This window comes from Pristis pectinata, chromosome 24 (genome assembly GCF_009764475.1).
Source record: "Pristis pectinata isolate sPriPec2 chromosome 24, sPriPec2.1.pri, whole genome shotgun sequence".
Taxonomy (NCBI): Eukaryota; Metazoa; Chordata; class Chondrichthyes; order Rhinopristiformes; family Pristidae; genus Pristis; species Pristis pectinata.
The window spans coordinates 17031290-17057202 of NC_067428.1; the positions used below are offsets into that span (position 1 = coordinate 17031290).

At 46.6% G+C, this 25913-nt stretch overlaps 1 protein-coding gene across 1 annotated transcript in view; it reads right to left on the reverse strand.

Annotated features, from left to right (window-relative positions):
- cpamd8 (C3 and PZP like alpha-2-macroglobulin domain containing 8) overlaps positions 1 to 24211 on the reverse strand; it is a 78686-nt gene extending 54475 nt beyond the window's left edge. The window contains 19 exon segments of the mRNA XM_052037784.1: positions 412 to 561; positions 1122 to 1294; positions 1727 to 1876; positions 1879 to 1915; positions 3227 to 3355; positions 4398 to 4406; positions 4408 to 4569; positions 5192 to 5419; positions 6131 to 6239; positions 7814 to 7898; positions 12752 to 12851; positions 12853 to 12866; positions 13822 to 13876; positions 14581 to 14598; positions 16063 to 16115; positions 16833 to 16998; positions 22954 to 22976; positions 23111 to 23262; positions 23761 to 24211. Coding sequence (XP_051893744.1) covers positions 412 to 561; positions 1122 to 1294; positions 1727 to 1876; positions 1879 to 1915; positions 3227 to 3355; positions 4398 to 4406; positions 4408 to 4569; positions 5192 to 5419; positions 6131 to 6239; positions 7814 to 7898; positions 12752 to 12851; positions 12853 to 12866; positions 13822 to 13876; positions 14581 to 14598; positions 16063 to 16115; positions 16833 to 16998; positions 22954 to 22976; positions 23111 to 23262; positions 23761 to 23840 — 1893 coding nt within the window. The 5' untranslated portion in view covers positions 23841 to 24211.
- Between the last annotated feature and the right edge of the window lie 1702 nt (positions 24212 to 25913).

Consider the following 25913-nt stretch of genomic DNA (forward strand, 5'->3'; position numbering starts at 1 on the left):
CCTTGACCGTGTATTGGTAGAGATCACAGGTTTGTGAAGTGCCATTGGAGAAGCCCAGGTGAGCATTTGTAGATGGTGTACACTGCACCTACAGTACATCAATGGTGGAGGAAATGAATGCTCAGGATAGTGAATGGGTGCCAGTCAAATGGGCTACTTTGTGGGTGGAAATCCAAAGCTCTCTCCCAAGAAAGACTGTTAAGGCTGGGGGTCAACTGAAGGTTTCACACTGGAGTTTAATAGATTTTTATAGTTGAGGGATTTAAGTTTTACAGAACCAAAGGGAGTAAAAGTAGTTAAGGTACAGCGTACTCTGGCCTAAATAAATAACAGATCAGTCTGAAGGGTGGAATGAACCACCTCCCATTGCTGCAGTTCAGGGAGAAATGTCAGTGAGGGAGGGCAGGCTACCTTGTCAGTTGTGAGCTGGAAGCCAGGTTTCAGCAGGTACACACTCTTATCCACAGTTGCAACGCAAACACACGATCGTGCCTCGCCCTTCACCGCCACACTGATGAGGTCACCAGGCATTGTTTTGTTGGAGGAGAGTGAAATCGATACCTGGACATTCAACCGGAAAGGAACATGTACAATAGTCATGAATCCAGCACACTTAAGCACCCCCACCCCCACACTCCAAACCTTATTGCACCCCCAAAACAATTGGAGGACTTTCGCAGCTCAGGTTACCAGGCAGGCTCCTGGGGTTGCAGTGGGCCAATTTTAAAATTCTCAATCTTGTTTCCAAATCCCACCAAGGCTCTTACTCACCTTCCCATCTCGGAAATCCCTGCTATCTTTAAACTGTCCTTCTCCCAATTCTGGATATTACTGTATCTCTACTGGCAGCAAAACCTTTAGCTGCCTGGGTCCTAAACTGTGGAGTTTCCCCTCTTAAACCTCTGCATCGCTCTACCTTGCTTCCTCTTTAAAACCTTCCTTTAACCCACCACCCTAACTATTTCATTGTGGTTCAGCACAGAAACAGGCCCAATTGCTCAGCTCCCTAAAGTGTTGCTCAGTGTCAAATTTTGTTTGGTGACACTCTGTGCAGCAGCTTGGGAGCTTTTACATTGTTACAGGTGATATACAAATGCAGACTGATGTTGTTGCTAACCCACCTTGTTCTCATAGGATGGCTGAACTGGAATTTGGATGCTGTCGGTGATGCCCTCACCATTTTCTCGCACGTAGTACAGGAGCAGGCGGCTGAGTGGGCTCATGTCGTGCGTGACCGTGAAGTGTATGTAGGTCGTGCATACACCAACCTCACTGGCTGGAGACGTGGATCGCTCTGAGGAGAAAGCAGGAGGTTTAACCCTGTTCATCGGATTTCCCCTTCCCTCTATCCGACCACATTATCCAACCATCCCTCCCTCCCATTGTACATCTGTGCAATCTCCACTCCATCTATCTGATCTTCCCCGTCCTATCACATCTCTCATTTAACTCTCCTTCCCTCTCACTGTCCATCGATCTGATTCCTCCTTCCTCTGTCGGATTCTCCCTCCCACCAGCGGTTCATTCACTCCCCCCTGACCCTCACCCTGTCTGATTCTCTCTCCCTCCCTCTGTCTGGTCTTTTGACCACAAATCCATCCATCCCTCTCTGTCCAGTCCTTGGTCTACCCCTCACCCTGTCCAATCTTCCATCCTGCCTCCTAGCCCTTCCTCCATCCAGCTGACACTGCCCCCTGCCTTCTGCCTGGCTCTTGCTCTGACTCACGGTTCTGCGGGATCTGTGACGACTGTTTCTTCTTGTCGAAGGTGACGGTGGTCCTCTTACTGCGCTGCTGGGTGATGCTGGCCGGCTGTACCCCTGTCCTCACGATGTTGCCCCGCGAGGCGATCTCAAAGTGTAATGCAAAGTCACAGGGCAAGTCGATTTCACTGGAATCCAGGCCTCCTCACCCACCTGGAGAAGTCAGAGATGAAGAGCTTCATGAGACACAGAGGACCAAGGCTGTCAATGACCCCACGCACATGGGGCAACGAGGGGCGACTGGCAACCGGTCTTTGTAGGCTTTGCTAGTCAAACAGCAGGAAAGGCCACAATTGGCCTCAGCTCATCGGGCTCCAGGGAGAAATCCAGCAATATTCCTGTTCTGGTTCATGGTCCATGTCATGGAAAGTTGTGCGATCCTGCTCAGCTGTGCAGTGGTGGAATCAGGGAAAGTGGGCCCAGGAATATTCATTCATGGCCTGGCTTGGGTATGCAGGGAATCACTTCAAAGTAGGTAAATTAACCAAAATCTGAAATGTAATGAACAATGACAAGAAACGCAAGAGAATTCAGGAGAACAGTGACTGCTGATGAATGGACAGCCATTCGGCTGACTAAATTAGAAATATGAAGCAATTTATTTTAGTAGGAAGAATGAGAGACAACATAAACTAAATGTACAATTTTAAATGGGTCAAAGAATAGAAAGAGCTGGGATTTTGTTACTAAAATCTTTGAAGATGACTGTTCAGCTTGAGAAAGCTGATTAAAAATGAACCTTCATGACCCTATGCCTTCTGAAGGTACCTACTTGTCATGAAGTTATGCTAAACCTTTATCAAACATTGGTTAGGTTTTCAGCCAAAGGATTATATTCATTTCTGGACAACAAATGTTGGGAATGATGTTGAACCCTTGGAGAGGATGCAGAGATGATTTTACCTGAACATTCCGTGGAATGAGGGCCTTCAGTTAATGTGGAGAGACTGGAGAAGCTTGGATTGTTCCCCTTAGAACAGAGAAGTTTAAAGGGAGATTTAACAAGGTGTTGAAAATAATTAAAAGGTTTTGGCAGAGCAATTAATGAGAAATTGTTTCCAGAGGCAAGAGAGTTTGTGATGAATGGACACAGATTTAAGGTGATCAAATAAGAGACCTGGAGGGTTGTTGTGGTCACAAATGCACCATCTAAAGGAGCAGGGGAATTTTCAAAGGGAACTGGATAAGTGCCTAACAGGGAAAAGTCCTCAGAGCTCAAGGGAAAGAACAAGGAAGTGGGACAACCAGGAAAGTTCCTTCAGAGAGGCAGCACAGATTCAATGGGCTGAATAAATCCCTCACAGGGTGAGTATTATAATAACCAAGTCTGTGTTATTTGCAGGTGTTAATCTGTGGCTGAACATTAGCAAAGAGACTGACTGTAGTTTCCAGATGTCCTGCAATGTTCTTTGACTCTGGCAGTGAGAAAGGGAAAACGAGACGCTGCAGGGCTCAATACCTCACCTGGAGAGCTCGCTCTGGCCCCTGCAACTGAATATGGCACTTGCTTGGTGAATACCAGCTGCTAATGGACAGGTAGCTAGGGAGATACTGGTCACCAGCCGGGGTTCCATTGATGGCCGTCACCTTAGTCTGAGAAAGAGCAAGAATATCATTAGTAATACTAAAGATCTCTTACGAGGCCATATCCACAAACACTGGCTGAAGCCCACGCCCTTTCTCGTTGATATCCCATTAGGTGAAAGGAATGAGAAGTGAAAGAGACATTTCAAATTGCTCTCTGTTACTCATAGTCTATTGTGTCAAGTCTGAGTGAGCAACCATGTGCACGAGTATCCCATCCAGCTGCATATGTCCATGTCTTCACGCAAATTTCAATGTGTTTGTACGAGCATGAATGTTAATGCTGTAGCGGTTGCTACCGCGGAATAAAACAAGACTCTACTCGGAGGATTGCCAAACAGAACTGGTTTATTTTCCCGCCTTGTGCGGGCCCCTTTAAGGGAGAAAAACTCCCGCCCAAAAAAACCGGCAATGACGTAAGTCCTACGTCATCAGGACTTTCCCGCGCGCGGGTTCTCCCCGTCGCTCGGAAAGACGAGGCCCGCCGCCATCTTGGGCCTCGTCGCTCCGACGCCGCGCGACCCGACTGCCGAGCCGGTTCGCCCCGACTAGACGGTGAGTCGCCACAATGCACATATTTCTATGTGTACACATTTGTCGTATGTGTGTGCATGAGGGAGAACATGGGGAAGTATGAATATTTGTGTGTATGCACGCTTGTGAGAATGCATGTTCATGTATCAGTAAGTGTATGTGTAAATAAATGCATGCATGTGTACATATGTGAGAGCATGTGCATGTGGTTAATATATACGTGAAAGCATGCAAGCACGTATAAAGACATGTGAAAGCATGTGTCTGTGTGTGAATCTGCATATGCAGATGTGTGAATGAGTGTGCATGCAAGCAAATGTTTCTGAGTATTAATGTATGAAGGTGTGAGTGGCTGTGTGGTGTGTGTGTGTGTGTGTGTGTGTGTGTGTTGTGTTGTGTGTGTGTGTGTGTGTGTGTGTGTGTGTGTGTGTGTGGTACACATACGTATGAGAATCAAGCTTCTCAGTGTCCCTCCCCTCCTGTTTCTCTCACCCACATAGTATCTTTCTCTCCTCACCTCCAGCCAGGACATACTGAGCAGCAGTGGGGATGGATGGAATCTCAAACTCCACCTTGCTGTTCTCAGACACCAGTTCACTCGTGTAGACGTTGTCCTTTGGTGTGAGCTCAGCTTTGATCCGCACAGTGATGCCATTTGCAGGACTTCCATCAGGATAGGTCACCTCCACCTGAAGAAACAATATAAAAAAATACAGGGGATGGACAATGTTGGAATTACAGTCAACACTAAAGAACCAGGGGAGATATTCCCAGAATTTGGCTCTCATTTCTGCAGCACCTTTTACAAAGTAAACGATCCCAAAGCCCTTTGCCAAAGAGATCTTCAAATAAAGATTGACACTAAGCCCTAGAAGGAGACATTACGATAGGTGACCAAGAGCATGTTCAAAGGGCTTGGTTTAGAAGAGCATCTTAAAGGAGAGAAGTAGAAGGACAGGATGATCTATCAGACCCAGGACTGCCCCCGTCTTCCAGGCCCAAGATTACCCTGCCAGGTTGGGGTTGCACCAGTGTTCCAGAACTCAAGACGGTGTGCCAGGTCCTGGAGAGCCTTAGGTGCCCAGTTTTCCGGGCCCTGGATGTTGCACCAGGCCGAGGATATGGGAGAGGAGGGAGTGTGCACCCAATGAAAGGATGGGGGTGGGGTGTCACTTTATGAAATCCTTCAAGCCTGCAATTGAACTGCTGATGGATTGGGATTAGACTGTGCTGCCCGGAGATTTGGGATGGCTTGATTAGGAGGGTTCTCCATGCCCTGGAGGTTCCCCAGTCTCCTGGCCCCAGCATTACCTTTCCTTTGTAGGGAAGGCCTGGTTTGAACTGCTTGCGAGTGTCCTTGGAATACTTGATGTCGATGAGCTGCTTGTGAACTGGGGTCAAATCGTCGAAGGTGATCTGTGTACTACCATCGCCACTTGACACAGAGGCCCAGATGTTGAGTGAGCCTCGGAAATGTTCCGGAACATCCACAGGCATCATTTCCTTTACACAAATGGGGAAGGAGGCGGAGCCGTCGATCTGCAGGGTTGGAAGAGGCTCATTTTCAGAGGAAGAATGAGGGAGGCAATATGAACAGAATGCTACAACTCAAAAGAGAGCACACCATTAGTAAATGTGTGAACTTGGCAGGATGCATCAAAAAACTTTTTAGCAATATTGAGCTTCATTAGACAGGAGAATAAATGCATAGAAGCTATGCTAAATCTTTATAAAAACACTGGATGGATATCAGCTCTGTGCCTGCCTTGGAAGTGTTTGGCAGGACAGTGTATATGGAGCTTTATTCCATATCTAACCCATGTTTATCTGTCCTGGAAGTGTTTGACAGGACAGTGCAGAGGGAGAGTTACATTGTATTCAGCCTGACTGGGAGTGACAGTATAGGGGGATTTTCACTATGCTATCTCTTCCCTATGTGTAACGGGACAGTGTAGAAGGAGCTTTACCTTGTATTAACCCATGCTGTGCCTGCCCTGGGAGTATGTCATGAGAGTGACTGTATCCAACCTATATTGTTCCCACCTCAGTGTAAATGGAGTTTTGTATCTAAGCTGTGCTGATCATGTCCAGTTTGATGGGACAATGTAGAGGGAGCATAACTCTGTATCTAACCCCTGTTGTCCCTGCCCTGGATGTGTTTACTGAATGTTGAAATGAAAATTGATTCAGTCTATAAGACTAATGTTTCCTCAGTCAATAAATTGATCTCAGCATCCAGAGATTCCGTACCTCCATGATCTTCACCACAGGGTGTCCCAGTTCGTGCCTGTAGTAACCCACTCCATTCACCGTCATGTTCACTGTCAGCCTCCCCAATACTGGTTTACCAAACGTGTACCTCAAGAGAATGAGAGAAAGAGAGAGAGTGCACAAAGAGGAAGAAGTGGTCTGGCATAGGCACACACAGTTAACCACTCCTCCTGCAGTCAGCCTATCTTCCCACCCAACACCTTTAATGAAGATCTCCAAATCAATGCTGTTTTCAAGTACATAGCAAGGTTTTCGTGGAGAATTAACCCACTGCCCCATTCCAACATTCAGAGAAACACCATTACCCACAATGATTTTATTCCCAGATTACTCCCTGTTAAAGTTTTGAAGTCTTCGCTCCAACCTGTTCCCTAATGCCTCTGTTTAATAGCACACAGAGGGTACAGAGTCCTCAAGCAGGTTTCCTTCTAACTTGTTCCCATAGACAGATGCCCACACTGCCTCTGATGGATTAGGTCAAGGACACTACTGTCTAGACTGGCCTTCAATGAACCTCTCTTAAAGTTTCACTGCTGGGGGAAGTCCTGAATGTGGAGGCAGAATCTTGAAATCAGGCCATTCAGTAGGATCAGGAAGCACTTCTTCAAAGGGCAGTGGAAATCTGGAAGTCTCTCCCCAGAGGCCAAGCTCAATTGGCGATTTCAAGACAACAGTGGAGGTTACTTTGTTGTGCAGGGGAAACCAAAGAATGTGAAACACTGGTGGATAAATGGAGTTAGTGATCCAGACTGGCTCAGATTTACTAGGGCTGAATAATTTCCTCCTGCTGATATGCTGGGTGCTGCTGCAGGCTCAGTCTGTTACAATCTGCACCAAAAAACAGTTGGCCTCTAAGCTTGGAGAAGGAGTGAGGGTGGATTGGACCAAGATGTTCCAATTGATAGCAATCCACAGTGACTCCATTCCACACACCCTAGAGTAGGCATTAACATAAAGGTTTCATTCACTGGAATCGTCTGGAATGTTTACCGAATCCTTATATCAGACTCAACTAGTTAAATAGCAGGTAATTAAAAGAAGAATATTTGCACATCCAGAAAACTATCTGGGTCTAAGAAATAGATTTTTATATGTCAGCAGAACATTTACTTTGTGTGAGATCTTTTTTAAAAGGACATTATCCACTCCCCAACCCTTCTCCCTTTCCACGACTTCATAAGCTGCCAGTTGGTTCGGTTAGCAGGGCTAAAGTCTCCCTGAGATAACCAGGCTTTGAACTCCACAGAGCAGTTTACGATTAATGCAGTCCATCTGCATCAGAGTTTGGTTTCCTCTTTGGTTTTGTGCAGGGGTGGGGCTGTCCTTTCAACATACCCTGTTCCATATGTCCAGGCTCAGTGGTATGCATCAGAGGCAGTCACGGAGGTCAGACTGGAAACGTCTCCCCAGCTGAGAAGCAGGAGCAAAGTTTCTGTAACTTTAGGCCCTTGGCTGCTGGTGCCGTGAAGTTTGAGTTCTGAACGTGGAAGGTGTTTGCGTGGTCTGAGATCATAGATCTATTGGTAGGAAATTAAGGTTTACTGAGGAGCTGACACATATCGTTGGAGTGTAGAGGTCAAAGGTCCTCAACACCTTTACCTCAGGCTGTGTGCTGAGAGGATCCAGTCAGGAAGCTAGTTCCTGGGAGGAAGAGTAGCTTACCTGGCATGGACAGTTCCCTCCTCACACTTGCTCAGGTCCTGGATGTACTTGGGAGGATCAATGGTGAGCTCAAACTTTGGTAGCACTACATGCAAGAATAAAGATGATAAGATATCTTTATTAGTCACATGTACATCGAAACACACAGTGAAATACATCTTTTGCGTAGTGTTCTGGGAGCCGGTTCACAAGTGTCACCACACTTCCAGCGCCAACATAAGCATGTCCACAACTTCCTAACCTGTAGGTCTTTTGGAATGTGGGAGGAAACCGGAGCACCCGGAGGAAACCCACGCAGACACGGGGAGAACATACAAACTCCTTACAGACAGTGGCTGGATTTGAACCTGAATCGCTGGTGCTGTAAAACGTTATGCTAACCGTTACACTACCGTGCCTGCCCTCGTCATTATGGTTACATGGTTAAAACATATATGTTCTCACTCCAGTAAAAACCGTATCAGCCACTCTGGGTGAAGGAGCCTGTACACAAGCTGGAATGGAACATTCAGTAGAAATCACAGAATGATACAGCATAGGAGACCACTCGGCCCATTGTGTCTGTGTTGGGTCTTTGAATGAACTCTCCAGTTGTCGTCACTCCCCTTCCAACTCTGCAGACTTTTCCTCTTCAAGTATTTATCCAACGCCCTGTTGAAAGTTCCCGTTGAAACTGTTTCCACCGCACTTTTAGACAGTGCATTTCAGATCATAACAAATGACTGCAAAAATATTTCTCCTCATCTTCTGTGATCTTTTGCCAATTTTAAATCTGTGTACTTTGGTTACCAACCTCCTGCTTGTGGAAAACATTTTGCTTTATTTACTCTGCCAGACCACTCTCAAAATTGCCAACACCACGGATGAGTGATGCAGTGAATTACGTGGTGACCAATCACCTTCGGCACACAGAACCTGAAACCAGCCCATAAGGACACTCTGCCAGCTGCTAAATCCTTGGCAAGCAAACTTGCAGAGTCTCAGCCAAGAGCCACATGATGGGACCCTAGAATGGTCCAGATCCACAACAAACTGATAACCCTGTTCACCCTCAAGAGGCCAGTGTTTAAGGGGACAGTGTAGAGGGAGCTTTACACTGCATCTAACCTGTATTGTTCCTGCACTGGTGGTGTGTGACGGGACAGTATAGAGGGAGCTTTGTTCTGTATCTAACCTGCATCTGGTCTGGGAGTATTTGATGGGACAGGGTAAAGGCAGTTTAACAGTTTATCTAAAACATGCTATCCTTGCCCTGGGAATGTGTGACAGGACAGTGGAGAGGGAGCTTTACCCTGTATCTAACATGCCCCACTGATAACACCACCCCCCACCCCCCCGGCACTTATGCCTCCAACCGCACCAAGTGCTACACCTGTCCCTATACCTCCTCTCTCACCACCATTCAGGGTCCCAGACAATCCTTCCAGGTGAGGCAACACTTCACCTGCAAGTCCGAGGGTGTCATTTATTGCATCCGGTGCTGCCAACGTGGCCTCCTGTACATCAGTCAGACCCGACGTAGATTGGGTGACCTGCTTTGTCGAGCGCCTTCGCTCCTTCTGCTGTGACAGACAGGACCTCCTGGTGGCCACCCACTTCAATTCCACATCCCAGTCCTATGCTCCACAGCCTCCTCTACTGCCATGTTGAGGCCAGACACAGGTTAGAGGAACAACACCTCATATTCCGCCTCGGGAGTCTCCAACCTGATGCCCTCAACATCAATTTCTCTAACTTCTGGTAACCCCAACCCTTCTTTTTTCTTCCCCCCCCCCCCCCACCAACTCCTTTGTCTTCGCTTATTCCTGTGGCTCCTTTCCCCCCACCTTGATGACCTGCCCATCCCCTCTCCTCCCCCTCCTCTGTCCTTTATTTCCATGGTCCACTGCCCTCTCCTACCGGATTCCTCCTTCTTCAGCCTTTGCCTCTTCTACCCATCACCTCTCAGCTTATTACATCTTTTCCCCCTCCTCCACCTTCCCCCTCTCACCTGGACTCACCTATCACCTGAACTCACCTATCCCCTGCCTGCATGTGCTCCTCCCCCCCACCTTCTTATTCCGGCTTCTGCCCTCTTCCTTTCAGTCCTGATGAAGGGTCTCGGCCCGAAATGTCGATTGTTCATTCCCCTCCATGGATGCTCCCTGACCTGCTGAGTTCCCCTAGCATTTTTTGTGTATTGCTCCAGATTCCAGCATCTGCAGAGCTTTTTGTCTCCAACATGCACTGTCCCTGCCTTGTAGTAATGGAAAACAAATAAAACTGCAGATGTGGAATTCAAAACAAAAACAGAAGTGTTGGAAGAACTCAGCCAGTCTGTGGGACAGTTCTCCCAATTCTAACATCTTTTACAAGCCCATAGTCTTCCCACAGCTACCTTGACCGTACATCCTCTCACCCAGCCTCCTGTAAGGCCACCATTCCTTTTTCCCAGTTTCCATGTCTCCATTGTATTTGTTCCAATGGTAAGGCCTTCACGCTCATGGCTTTCACTCCCTGGTCTGCTCTCTGTCTTCACTCACCACCCCCTGTCTCGTAGCATCTTCCCATGCAACGGGAGGAGATGCAACACCTGTCCATTCCTCTTCTTCCCCACCATCCAGGGCCCCAAACTATCATTCCAGGTGAAGCAGTAATTCACTTGCACTTTGTCCAATATAGTGTTCTGCATTCAGTGTTCACAGCGTGTTCTCAACCACACCGAAGAAAACCGAACACAGACTGGGTGATCACTTTGCAAAGCACCTGCACTCAATCAGCAGAGGTAATCCTGAGCTTCTTGTTGCATGCCATGTTAATTCTCAATCCCACTCCCATTCTGACCTGTCTGTCTGTGACCTCCTCCACTGCTATAGCAAGGCCCAATGTACCTGAAGAATGACACCTTATCTTCCACTTCGGTATTTGCAACCTTCTAGAACGAACATTGAATTCTGCCGCATCCAGATGAAGGGCCTTGACCCAAACATCAACTGTCCATTTGCCCCTACAGATGGCTGCCCGAGTTCCTCCAGCTTCTTGTTTGTTGCAGTGTTTAGTGTTGACTTTAGGTCTTTTATTCTATCAGTCTAAGAACTGAGCCATCAGTAGTTATTATGAAAAGGGATCAATATTTCTCCCCTTTTCTCCTTTAAGATATGCCTTAATGCTCATCTGTGGCCAAGTATTTGGTCACCACCCTTGATAATTTCGATGTTCTTCACTCTCGATTTGTTTGACACTTACTTCTGTGAAGCACCTTTGAAAACTTCGGAGGGTCGTAGGGCTAAGGTGATTACAGGGACAGGAAGGGCAGAAGCTTTGAAGGGATCTGAAAGAAGCAGCAGAATTTTAAAATCTTGGTGTAAGCAGCCAGGGTAGGTCAGGAAGGAAAGGAGTGCCAAGTGAGTCGGACTCAGTAGGAGTCTGAATGAGCTGATGGCAGAAAAGTCACAGAGGAGATAGAATGTCGGGCAGCAGTGGCCGGGTGAGACAAAGTTTGGGTTTGTACAGGGAGGGAGATGGGGCAGAGAACAAGCACCCTGAACTAAACAGCTTTCTTCAGCAATTCCCAGCCCATACCATTCCCAGCTGGATATGAGAGAAGAGGTTAAAACTCCTCCCCCACCTCACTGCAACCACCCACTAAATCTGGAATCATTCCTCAAGGAATCTTTTCAACTCCCTGACCCAAATTCCTGACATAACTTGCATACCATGCAGAGAGAAAAAGAGAGAGAGGGGGAGGGGAGGGGAGGGAGAGAGAGGGGGAGAGAGAAAGAACACGGGGGAGAGAGAGAGGGGGGAGGGAGACAGAGGGAGACAGCACCCAAGAAAGACTAAAAAGGAGTTGGTGATGGATGGATGAGGAGAGAGTTAGATTGAGAGAAAGAATAGAAGAGAAAAATGAAAATGATAAAGAGAGAATGAGAGTGAGAAAAAGAGGGAAAGAAAAGAGACAGAAGAGTTTGGAGAGAGAATTCCAAAGGTACTTTCTTGGTATCTGAAGATATGGTTTCAACAGCAAAGCGATTAAATTTGGGGAGGCCAAAACTGGAGAAGCAGGGTACCTGTGGGTCTGGAAGAAGTTAGATAGAGCGACAGGAGAAGCATTGGAAGGCTTCAACACAAGATGATAATTTTTCAAAGGGATGTTGCAGCAAGACACAAGCTGCTGGTCTGAGCTTGGCAAAGAACCAAGGGTCATGTGTGCAGACTGGGAACAGACTTGGGTTGTAAAAGGATCAAAGTCTGCGACGACAATACAGAGCATGTGACATTCTGCTCAGAAGCAGCTGGTCAGAACTGGTGGCTGGGCAGCTCTGCTCTTCACCAGAAATCCCAAATCTGGTCTCTCACTACAGTTCCTGCGCAGGTTAAGAGCCATGTCTTGCTCCCTTACCCAACAGCATCTGGTTACCAGAGCAACACACTTTTAATGAATTAAAAACAGATCCTGCCCCTTGGGTAAAAATCCTGCCAAAATAACTAGAACCTGATAGAAACCCATCAGAGTTTGTCTCTGAGCCTGGTCTTGCTCTCTTCCAGCCAGGGACTGTCAGCAGGCCACGGCTCCAAGCACCAGCTGTATGTCGACAGTCCACGTGTAGGGCTGTGTAAGCGCAGGCAGTCCCACATGTAGGGCTGTGTAAGTGCTGGCAATCCACATGTGGGGCTGTGTAGTCACAGCCAATCTGCGTGTGGGGCTGTGCAAGGACAGCCAGTTATTGGGTGGCTGCATAGTGTACTTGCAGTCTATGTTTGGGGTTTGTGAGAGCGGTGCTAGTCTGCACGTGGGGCAGAGTAAGCACTACCAGTGTATGTTTTAGTCTGTGGACCTTAACTGATCTGTGTTTGGGACTGTTTAGTTCCTAGTAGTCTATGTTTGGTGTAATGCAAGTACTAATATACTGCATTTGGGGTTGCACGGGACAGTGAACTGATAGGTGCCACACTCACCGTATTTCTGCACTTCAAATGTTTTGTTGTAAGTGTATCCTTGAAGCTCCACGAAGATTAACCACTCTCCAATCACCGGCTGGTCCGATAGCGGGAAGCCTCATATTTACAATCCCTGCAATGAAGCAAAGATGGAATGTTTCTCTCTAAAGCAGTAGAGAAGGAGTTTGCTTATTCAATTCTTTGCAGAGCTGGGTAGTGATGGACACAGGACCCCACAGACCTGAGTATCAGCCAGCAATCCCACTGACACCAAGCAGTGAATCCCACTCTCCTCTCTTCACAGAGGCACTCCCCACCTGCCCACTCACCCCCTCTGTGAAGAGAGGAGAGTGGGGTTCACTCAATATGTTGAGGAATCTATCAACTTCTATTATGAACAGCCCTCCAAAGGTGGAGAATTCTAAAAGATCCACCAACCTCTCAGAGAAGAAATTTCTCCTCATCCCAGTCCTAAATGACATACCCCTTGTTTTGAGACAGTGACCCTTGATTCTAAGCTCCTCAGTCAGGGAATACCTCTTCCCTGAATCCATCCTGTTGAGCCATATGTTTCAATGAGCTCACCTCTCATTCTTCTAGACTATAGAGAAGAGACCAGTCCACTCAATATCTTCTCATGTGACAGACCTGCCATCCCAGGAAATAGTGTGGTGAAACTTTGCTACACTTCCTCCATAGCATGTATATTCTCTTTCCCTAGGGTGGGTGAAGTCAGCTGGGCCTCCATGCCTTGGTGTTTCCCAATACCACTGTCTGGAAATGTGGGGAATTAGGTAAGGGCTGGGATGATGGCTGATGCCATCCACGGCCAAATGCCTTGACAGGCTCTCATCTCAATAGTGCACTCAGGTTCAGTACTGAGGATTCTGTGGGACCAGACTCCCAGACACATTCACTGCCCAAGGAAGAGGGAGACTGTGAAATGGAAAGGGGGTAATTTCTATGAGTTACGTACTGTTAGTGAGTTGACTGATGATTGGGATTTGCAGGAAATCAACATTCACCCTAACAAACTGCTGTTGGGGATAATTTCATGGGAATTTCAGAGAATTAATTGCATGACTTACCACAACAGACAGGCTTCAGATCATTCCACTGGATCATCCGGGACCCTCGGGGATCCTGAGGAAGAGACCAGCAATGAGAGAGATACGGAGGCTAATGGGATCTTACCCCATGGCAGAATATTGCCCAAACAACATCTGCCCTTCACTAAGCATACCCCTTCACACGCTGAAGGGATGGTGTCTGTGATTCCCCCATAAGGTGATGGGACAGGGTCCGTAATTGCCCGTCACAAATTGAAGGGTGATTGTGAATCCCCCATATGCACTTCTGATTTCAATCACTTGCTCCCATTTTCTGTTATTAATCTTAACCATGCACTCCCTCACAGACACAGAGGCAGGGACGGGGGATTGTAACCCGTAGGTGTCCTCCCAGTGGAACAGGCTCTGTTGTGTGCAGTTCCCTGGATGATGCTGTTGCTGTGGGCAGGGCAGAACATAGTGCAAAACACCAGTACTCAGAGGCAGCAGCAACACTGCTGGAGTCACCCTTTGTACCAGAATCTTTCATTATATCAATCCGGTATAGTGAAAAGATGGAAAAGCAGGAGAGAGAAACAGTGATGGATAACGTGGAAAGAGAAAGGTTGGAGAAACCGGCAATATGCAGAATAAAGACTGGTATCACTCTGTGTCAATCTCTGTCAGAGAAGATAAAATGACAGTGCGAGAGAAATGACCAACAGATAACAGAGTGCCTTTAACATCCAAGTGGTGACCATGCATGCTTCTGGATGAACGGTAACTCCTGGAACTCACCGCGATATAGGCTTCCACCTGCAAGAGAGTGATATCTGAATTAGGATTCAATGACTCACTTCAATAACATTCCTGAATGACTGAGAGGTTCAGTCCCTATTTTATATACAGGCAACATCGATACCCATATTGCCAAGAGCCTTTCTACAGAGCTCAGCAGTTGTACCCATATATCCTTCAACACAGCAACAAATAACCACACAAATGCAAACAGGAGGCACCAGTGAATGGGAAAAACACTGAAAGGATCAAGGTACTTTATTAACACAGATTTTCTGTTCACATCTAAACCTTCTCTTCAGACTGCGTCCACTCAATAAAAGTGACCATGTTGGTGTGGAATTGTGTTAAAAAAAACATTTACCTCACTAATGCCCTTTAGGAAAGGAAACTTACCACCTTTACCCTGTCTGTGGCTATATGTGACTCTAGCCCCACAACAACCTGGCATTAAAACTGCCCTCAAAAGAGGCTTTGCAAACCCTCATTTGTCTGGAAACAGTTACAAGGATTAACACACAAACAATGGGGAATCAAGACAGCTCTCACCAGCTTCTCAGTGTAGCTAGGAAGTGGCAAACCATGTTGGTCTTGCCAGCTGTGCCCACAGGCAGAGAATGAGAGGGACACACTGCTGCCTTTTTTTGACTATGACAGCAAATCAAGAAAACTATTGATGAGGTCCAAGAACAATCAGAATCTCTTTTCATTCACAAGATGAGAATATCACTGAAAATGCCAGCATTTATTCTGCATCCTTAGGAAGAGTCAACCACATTGGTAGATCTGGAGTAATATTGAAGCCAGACTTGGTAAGAATGACAGATTTCCTCCCCTGAAGGAGGACATTATTGACCCAGATGGTTTTACAACCATCTGCCTCATTTCATGGCCACCTTTACTAAGGCTGGCACTTTCTTTATTCCAGATTTATTTAATTACTTGAAGTTAACATTCCCCAGCTGCCTTGGTGGGATTCAAACTCATGTCTCTGAAACAACAATCCAAAACTCTGGTTGCTGAACCAGTAACTTAACCAGTACACTACCATGCCAATCTGTATGCTTAGAAACATCATTGGCCAAGACAGGAATGCTCAAACCATCTCAAAAACTTGTATCCTGTTAGGAACCAGATTGATAGGTTGGAACATAGTTTGGGGGGATAGCCAATGCAAACCATGGCTTCACAGCTGGATGTGGAGCTAATGTGGGTTTGCAGGAAGACAGTGCTTCAGTCCAAGCTCCCGACCTATTCCCAATTATCCAGGACTTCAATTAGACCGCTGACATTCTGAGAGTCAGCCTGAGGTGAATCTAACTATTCTCAGCTCTCCTGATACACCCAGGGTTTAAACAATAGGATGGAACTGAACTCCTTACCACTGTTGCTGCTCACATTTCATTGGATAAGTCAGTCTTTCTGTTTATTCAATTTATGCACAAACTCAGAAGCTGGCAGAGACAGAGTGAGAAATCCTACCTTCTGATTGGTGGGTCGGAGGTCAGGGGTGACGGTGAACACATTAATCAACACTGTGAAAGAGAGGAGAAAGGTACCCATGAAAAAAATAGATCAATTGATGCTTTTACAAAATACATATTGCATGCTGCCCCAATCCCAGATGGGGGCTCCAACTCTGTGATATTTCTGGGCCCCTCCCATTCTGACAGTTTGATTATCGCCAAACTTAATCGCCCCACAACTGGTGGCCATGCTCTCAGTGGCCTTGCCCCTAAGCTCAGGAATTCTCTCCCAAAAGAGAGAGAGAGAGAGAGAGAGAGAGAGAGAGAGAGAGAGAGAGAGAGAGAGAGAGAGAGAGAGAGAAGGAAGAAAGAATGCCAGTAAATGGGAAAAGAAAAAATAGAATGACAGAGAGAAAGAAAGGACGAACAAGAGAAGGAAAAAGGCAGAGGCTAGAACGAAAAAGCAAGCTCACAGATACAAGGTCTATGTACATAGGGCACATTAAACAGCAACATTCAGTCTTTATAGATTGAAGCAACAGAACACCAAATTTGTGCAGTTCTCCCTCAGTACAGTCCCTCCAAGGACTTAATTTCATGACTTTACGGTCTGAGAGGTGAGCTACATTGAAATGCTTGGGTATTGAAGGCATTTTCTCCCTCCTTCCATTCATCTCCATCCCTTTTCCCCTCCCTTTCTTCCTCCTGATCTCTCAACATTTAATACGGTAATGCATCCTGAGACTCAGGTCATGGGGAGTGCAGAGGTGGGTGAGGGAGGTCCACCTTTCTGCTTTGGTTTATAGACGGGTTTGTCTGTCTGGATAAACACTGACGATCCCTTGGAATCAATGGTGACGGTTGTGAAGTTGTGGAAGATGTATCCATCGTCGGTGAGATATCGATTGCCCCACACTTTTAACTGAGCCTGTCCACTGAATCCTTGCGGCACCTAGGAGATAAAGGAGACAGGTTAAGTAGGGGGGAATTGGGTGGAAAGTGACTGCAGGTCACTTTACAACCCCTGGCAGTGAACATATATTTATTTATTCAGGACCTTTGCAATGCTGGCAAGGTGGTGTTGAAATACCTACTTAAACTGCTGCAGTCTTTCTGATGAAACTATTCCCACAGTAGTATTGGGAAGGGAGTACAAGGGGCTCTCAGGGTTACAAATGACCTAAGTTACGGAAATACGACTTTATGCAAATTCTCCCATACATTTTTAAAACCTTTTTCAAGCTAGTAACAAGAATAATAAAATGTTTCATAGTATTCATTAATGACTGAATATAACATATATGCCATTATTTTTGTTATGGGTAATGTTAGGGAGATTATTCAATGACATAAAAGTATTATAGCAAGTGTATGTAGAGCTGGGTTACTTTAGAAAATGGATGTCTGCGACAGGGAGAAATTGGCTTACAGATAGTGCTCAGGAATGGAACCTGCTGCAAATGTACAGGGTACTGGTGAGGCCGCACCTGGAGTACTGCATGCAGTTCTGGTCTCCTTACTTGAGGAAAGATATACTGGCTTTGGAGACGGTGCAGAGGAGGTTCACCAGGTTGATTCCAGAGATGAGGGGTTAGCCTAGGAGGACAGATTGAGTCACCTGGGATTATACTCTCTGGAATTCAGAAGAATGAGAGGGGATCTTATAGAAACATATAAAATTATGAAAGAGATAGATAAGATAGAGGCAGGAAGGTTGTTCCCACCGGTAGGTGAGACTAGAACTAGGGGACATAGCCTCAAGATTCAGGGGAATAGATTTAGGACAGAGATGAGGAGAAACTGCTTTTCCCAGAGAGTAGTGAATCTGTGGAATTCTTTGCCCAGGGAAGCAGTAGAGGCTACCTCATTAAATATATTTAAGACACAGATAGATCTTTGCATAGTAGAGGAATGAAGGTTATGGAGAAAAGGCAGGTAGGTGGATCCGAGTCCACAGCCAGATCAGCCATGATCTTATTGAAGGGCAGAGCAGGCTCGATGGGCCAAATAGCCTACTCCTGCTCCTATTTCTGATATTCTTAACCCTTGCATAACCCGGGGACTGCCTGTACCAGGATTTACACCCAGTAATAAAGAAGGAACAACAATATATTTCCTAGTTAGGATAGTTCGCAGTTTGAAGAGAAATCTGTAGATGGTGATGTTCCTAAACCCCTTGTCAGTCTTGGGATGGAGGTCTGAAAGGTGTTGTTGGAGTAGCCAAATGAATAACTACAATTTTTTTTGTGGATATTCTGCAGCCACAGGTGTGCCACTGGTGGAGGGAATGAATGCTTAAGGGTTGTGGATGGAGCTTCAATCAAGCAAGCCACTGGATGGTATCAAGCTTCTTGAGAGTTGTTGGAACTGCACTCATCCAGGCAAGCAGTGTATTCCATCACACTCCTGGCTTGTGCATTGCAGACAGTGGACAGTTGATCAGATGCTAGAAAGTGACTCACTCACTAAAGGATACCCCATCTCTGATCTGTTCTTGCAGTCACAGTATTTATGTGGTTGGTTCAGATAAAAATCTGGCTGGTGATGGTTATGCCAATGAATACCAAAGATCTCTAAAATAGTCCTGACAAAGACACTCAAACTCAAAGGCAACCAGTGCTGGGTATTAAAAGTGGAGCTGCTGTGAGTAAAATAACCATGGTGCCACCACTGGTGGGAGGGTACAACTGCAACACATCATGTTTACCTAGACTGTTTCTATTACAGACATGCCTGCAGAAATTTATAATAAGCTAAATTCAGAGTAAGTGTATGTACACATAAGAAAGTAATCCAGTCTCAAAGCAATCTTATTTTCTCTGGGCATCCACTTTGGTCTGTTCAGATATTGCAATGGTGCTGTTTTGCCATTTACTACCTCTCTGAGAACCTCTGTTGATAGAAACTAGTACTGCAGACAGTTTTCAACAATGCACCAGTTTAGCTCCATCTTCTCCTGGGTCAAGAATACTGTTTGGAGTATTGCCTGAAATTATTTATTTTCCTTATTGAAAATAACCCCCTATTAAAAACAAAATACAACGTCAAACTATTTGTAATTTTGTGTCTGCTGCAGATTGTTTGCACATCATAGAATCGTTGGAATTACAGCACAGAAGGTAGCCATTGGACCATAGTATCCATGCTACCTACAAGTGGACTTAGGTTAATCCCACTTCCCAGCTTTTGGTCAGTAGGCCTGCAGGTAACAGTTCTTCACCACCCTTTGATGCGTCGAGTTCCAGTCCCCCACTGAGTGAAGTAATTTTTTTTCTCAATTCTCCTCTCATCCTTCCATCAGTTAACAAGTCTATGCCTCCAAGTTACTTACCTCTCTGCCAAGCGAAATGTCCTAACTTGCTACCCTGTCTAAGCCCCTTATTATTTTATACATCCTTCTGTCACATGGTGACCAAGACTGTAAAACTGCCCTAGCCGTGGCCAAACTAGTTTTAGGCAACTTTAGCAAGACCTTCCTGCTCTTGCATTGTATTCCTCAACAATAAAGGCAAGTACTCCTATACCATTCTAACACCTTATTGACCTGTCCTGGTACTTAAGGATTTCAAGATCAGCATGTCCCTTTACTTAGCATCCTACCATTTATTGCATATTGTCTTGCCTTGTTTGCCCTCCCCACATGTATTACCTCACATTTCTCCTTACTGTATTCCATCTGACCCTTTCCTGACCACCTGTCTAGTTCATCAATGTCTTCCTGTAGCCTTAAACTTTCTTCCTCCCCATCCATCACACTGCCAATTTTTGCATCAGTATCATACTTCTTCATTTTGTCTTCTATGTCAAATAGTTTCATCCTCTTCATCTCTCGGGAGTATGGATGACTTTCTTACTTTCCAGTTCGAGGTAGTTAGGAATTCCAGTGCGGGAAATGCAGGCCCTTGAGGTGCCTGTTGCAGTTAGTCCATGTCTCAGCAGCATACAGGAGGGCAGGGGTTATTACTGCTCTGCAGGCCATGAGATTAGTGCCAGCTTTGATTCTAGGTCTTTGAGCACTCTTTACCTCAGTTGACCAAAAGCTGTGCTCGTGCACTGAAGGCGGTAGTGCATTTCATCATCAATATCTACCTTCACTGATAGGTTGCTCTTAAGATATGGAAGGTGATCCATGTTTAAGGACTTCTCCTGGACCTTGATTGATGGGGCAGGATGGGGGGGGGGGGAGGGGGGAAAGAGTGGGGGACTGATGATGCCTGGTGGATCAGCTTGGCAGAGGACCTTTGTCTTCCAGATGTTTAATGTAAGGCCCATTCTCTTGTATGCTTCATAGAAGGAGTCAGTGATGACTTGGAGCTAGGTCTCTGAACAAGCACTTACACAAGCATCATCCACATACTGTAAATCAATGACTAATGACAGTGAAGATGAAGGTTGAACAGCTTCTCGCTCATCTGTAGATTAACTCCACTTCAGCATCAATCAGTTATCCATACCAAGAAAAGCAAAGTATTGAGTCTCACAGAGCTCCACCATTGTCACTAAAACTCCCATCAACTATAACCCTGTACTTTGTCACTGTCAGTTTTTAATAAAAGGTGCAAACATTCCCTTGGACCCCTCTGGATTTTTCTTTATTGATCAATCTGTCAAGTGCAAAGGGCCAAACAGGTTGCTAAGAGTTGCTCTACAAGCGTCTGACATTGTCTTGGCTAGTTGAACACAGTTGCAGCAATGTTTCCACTGCTGGAAATTACAGGCCATCCCATCCAAAACCTCGGCAGGAGCACTCAGCTTCCACAGTAAAAGTTAGAAACTGAATCCTAATTTCTGTGGGGAGAGAACGGGCCAGGCGCATTCCACAGTGCCTGGGCACATGGCTGAATCCTTCCCTCACCTTCCAGCAACGGTTACTGAAGACCAAAGGAAAGGAGAAACTTCACCAGGGAGGCAGAGAGGCAAAGGCTTCCTAAGCAGTAGCATTGGCCTTGGTGTACTCCACCATACTGTGGTCCTCTATGGAAAAGCAGTCCGCACACCACGACACTGGATCTGCAGCTAAACAGTGCTCTGTTCACTGAAGTCAATGGCTGTTCACTTAAGTCAATGGCTGGCAACTGGCTCCTGACACAGCTGAATAAATGTTCCTCCAGATATTAGTGGAACAACACCTCCCAAACAAACGTCTCATCTCTAACCCTGTGGAGTCAGTACCCAGACCAAACCTCACAACCAGACACAGACAGTCCCGAACTGGACAGGGAAAATGTGGTCTTCATTTAACAATGATGGAAACACCAGTCTCGACCTTGCTCCAACAACCAAATTCAAACCATGAAATGTCGTCAAAATTGTTCACTCCAATCTTTTCCAGGGCACAAGGCTGACATTCCCACAGCCACATCAGACAACATAACCTGTTGCTACACAGCAAGAAGCTACGGGCTGGTGCACAAAATCAAGCTTGCCTCTTTGAGGTTGTCAGTAAATTTCATGAAACCCTGATAATACTCGGAACGTTCACTGTCTCAGGCCTTGGAAACATTCAGCCATACCATGTTGTCAGAATCAACCCCAACTCGTCACCAATTTCACTTGGGATATAGGAATCAGCAGTCACTGACTCTCCCTGGGGCACATGGTGCATAGACACCAACTCTCCCTGGGTCGTGGGGGTGCACAGACACTTACTCTTGCTGGGCACAGATTCCACACATATTCCATCTACATTTCTTTAGTGACAGGTACCACCTCTCCCTGGGTCATGGGGCTGCACAGACATAAACTCTCCCTGGGTCATAGCGACACACAGCACTTATTCTCGCTGGGTACGGGTTCCACACATATTCCATCTACATTCCATTAGTGGCTATCAGTTTGGGATGAGGAAGAATTCTTTCCTGCCCCAGTGACATCCATTATGATTCAGGCTTCAGCTAAGAGTCACTGTGTAAATGGAGTCTATTAAAGGCTTCAGCCAACACAATTGCTGCTACAGGGGCTGCCATACATCCTACAATCACTGTACAACTGGCTAAGGAAAAATATTCAGTCTCAGCTGTCCTGCCTTTTCTCCCCCTCTTCTCATGGTAAACTGTCTGCCTTCATTGCACCTGTTGCTAAAGCTATGGGATCAGAGTTCCCAGACCCCAGGACACTGGAGAAATCACAGGAAAAGAAAGACTGACAAGGACAAGAATTGAAGGGCTTGGCTTAAATTTTGCCTTTTGCTTTCTTCTCCAGAGGTGCTGAAGTCTCCTGAATGTGGCCAACAGCCTCAAACCAGCTGTGCTCTGTAAGCTGGAGGGGTGAGTGCTCCCACAGCCAGCTCCATGTGTCTGTCAGTGTCTGTCTCTATGCCTGAAGCCAGCAGCAGGAGGAAGGATTGGAGGTCTTATATCAGCAAGGGTCAGAACGAGACGAGGGGGGTATGTGGGGAGGGGGTCAAGTATTAGGGGTGACATTCCTTGCCCACAGGCAGGGTGGGGAAACAAGGGCCAGTTTAACAAACGAGAGCTAGAGTAAACAGCTTGGCAGAATGTCAGAAAGGGAGAACAATAGGGAGGCAGGGGGAGCAAGGCTGGGAGGCAGAGAACGAAGCTGAACAAGAACAGTTGACAAGAATGTGAGGAGAGAGGCGGCAACAGGTACGGTGAGCAGAACAAATGGAGAAAGAGGCAGAACGTTTGACGGGACGGACAGATCGAGAGGCAGTGACACAGAGACCTTCTGAGTTATAGGGACAGGTTCAGAAATTTTGGAAGAAGAGGGAGGTAGAGGATAAAACGACAGTGAGAAGGTGCATATTGTGAGAGAGAGGAAACAAAATACACAAGCAGAGAGTCAGAATGGGATCCACATTGTTGTCAATTTCACCATTAAAAAAATGGCCAAGTCTTTAGGCTCCATCTCCCAGCCTTTATCTGACAGTAAATAATTGCAACCTTACCTTTAATGTGACTGTCCCCTTTTCTGCAAAACAAAACAAATACCATGTATTTTGATTACTAAAATGCTCCACAAACACAAAAACACCTTTCATTAAAGCTGGGATGAAGCATAAAACTTGTCGCAATCTTTCTGAAGCTCAAACCATGATAACTCACCAAAGACGGAGCCATGACTATGAGCCACAGTTTCTCCTTTCACCACCAGCTGGACATGGACTTTGGTTTCTGATAGAGGCTTGAATATTGTAAAACTGATGACTGCATCAACCCCTGCCCTGAGAACTGAGGGAGCTGTTACCAGGTAACCCCTAGAACACAGCAGCAAAGGATAGCATCAAACTCTCTCACACACAATCTACACCCTCAAATGCCAGAACATGCCTGATACAAACCCCCTCCAACAAAACGCGTTCTCTCTTTTTCACACACACACACACACTCTTTCTCACGCACACTCTCTCTCACACAGGCACACTTACACATTTTCATCCACACAGTCACACTTTGTGTGAGAGATAATGTGTGAGACACACTTTCCACATACACATTTTCTTCCTTACATGCACACTCACATTTTCTCACACACATTTTCTTGCGCACACTTTCTCACGCACATGCATACTTTGTCATACACACTTTCTTACATATGCACTCACTTTCTCACGCATATTCACACACTCAAGTATTCACACACATTTATTTGCACACTCACACTTTCTCCCTCATATACACACGCTCTCACATTGTCAAACAGGCATACATTCTCACACATACACTTTCTCACACACTCGCTCACAAACACTTACTGTCTTTGTTGGCACCGAGAGAGGCAACAGTAGCCCACGAGATTGGCCAAAATCCACCAGCAGCGGCTGAACTGCCTCATTTCCAGAGTCCGTTGAACGGCGCGGGTGGAAATGAAACCGGTTTAAAACGCGGCCAGACTGCCGTGTGCTCAGACGGCACCGAGGGCCATCGAGAGCTGTGAACCCGTAACCCAGAGCACCTCCACTTCGTCTCCCCTCCCGGGGAATAACTTCTTCCTCCGTGGATCAAAGTTGGGGGAGGTTTTTCACTCACGGTCCCGGCCTGGCCGGCTGCTACTCCCTCACAGTTGCTTCCCGCACGCTCTGTGGGGACAAGGCATTCCTGCCAGAAAGTTGCAGGCTCCGCTCTGCTTTGATGGAGAAGCTTTTGTTTCTGCGAATGTCTCTCTGGTTCCGTGCGGTTGGCTGTGCCCGGGACCGATCCCTTTGCCCAGCGAGAGCCAGCATTGGTTGACTTGGCAAGAGTCGCAACTCTCTTCACCAATGACATCCGTGGGCTGCAAATACCGGCCCGCCCCCGCCCCAGACCCGCCAACTTTACACCACACGAAATTAACAACCGCTCAGTAAATGACAGCGCCGGGAATTTCCTGCGGCTTCGCTGCGCCGCGGGATACTCCAAGCGCAGCGCCGTAACTGGGTCGGAGCTCACGACCTCAGTCCCTTCGCTAGGGGCGGATCAGACACCGAATTTCCTCAACAGATCACTGACAGGTCCGGGGGATCCACCTTCCCCAGCGCCCCACAATATCACTCCACCCCTCCCCAGCCCCCGGATCAAGTGGAGAATCTCCAAGAATGTGCCCTCTACCTCTCTGCCGGCTCAGGACGGGCAGACCAGGAATTCTGGAAGACAAAACTCTCCGCTTCATCTCCCACCCAAGCCCTGAAATCAGATCAGCTTCACCCCAGGCTTAAAATGTGAGCATAGAAGAACCGTATAAAGTTGTGGCACACAAAGGAGCCATTCGGCCCATCCTGTCCATACCAGCCAAAAATGGGCAACTATTTAGGTTCCAGCTGGGCTCGACAATTCCATTGTCAAATCCTCAGCAAGCGCAGCCCATGCAAACTCTCGGCAACAGTCAGGCAGGGACTACTAACAGACAGGCAACACGCACCTCACAAGGCAATGACTACCTCCAACAAAAGAAAGTCTAGCTATCTATCCTTGACATTCACGTGTATGTGCCGAGTACTTCACTATCAACATCCCGGAGGTCACATGACACAACTTAACTTGACCACGTTAATAACATGGCTAAAGGAGCAAGTCAGAGACTAGGTGTCCTGCAGAGGGTGACTCACCTCCTGACACCCCAAAGCCTCTCTACCATCTCCAAGGCACTGATGGAATACTCTCCACTTCCCTGAATGACTGCAGTTCCAATATCTCTCAAGATGTCACTGTCCAGGACAAAGCAGCCCGCTAGATTGGCAACCCATCAATTACCCAAACATTCAGTCCCTCCCCCAACAGCATGCAATGGCTGCAGTATATACCGTCGACAAAATGCACTGCAGTTACTCACCCAGGCACTCCAACAGCACCTCCCAAACCTGTGAGCTCTTCCTCCAAGATGGACGAAGTCAGCAGGTACATGGGAACACCCTGCCCTTGAAGTGGTGCACCACTCTGGCTAGGAAATATATCACCAATCCCTTAGTGTTGCTGGGTCTAAATCATGGAACTTCCAGCACAAAAGAACAGTGAGACTACCTTCATCAGAAGAATTGTAGCAGTTGTAAAAGGTGGCTCACATCACCTTCTCAAGAGCCGTTAAGAATGGGTGATAACTGCTGGCCTTGCCGGTGATGCCTAGATCCTAAAAATGAAGATTTAAAGAAGTTTTCATTCAGGAACCTTTCACCGTGATGAAGGTTTCTGCCTTCTCTGCCCTTTCGGTCTCTGAGCTTCACACCCCCATTGGCCTGAGGGAAAGAAAATTCCTCCAACATCCTCCAATTTTTCTACAATCCCTACATCATTCACCTCTCTGCTTATGGAATTTGGTCCTTCCTTTTCACCCTTTCTAGGACTCTCATATTTTTAATTCACTTAGTTCTGCTACTACTTCTCTTTAGGCGGTCCCTTGAGTTAGAGGGTAACTTGCTTCTACTCTAGATGGGAG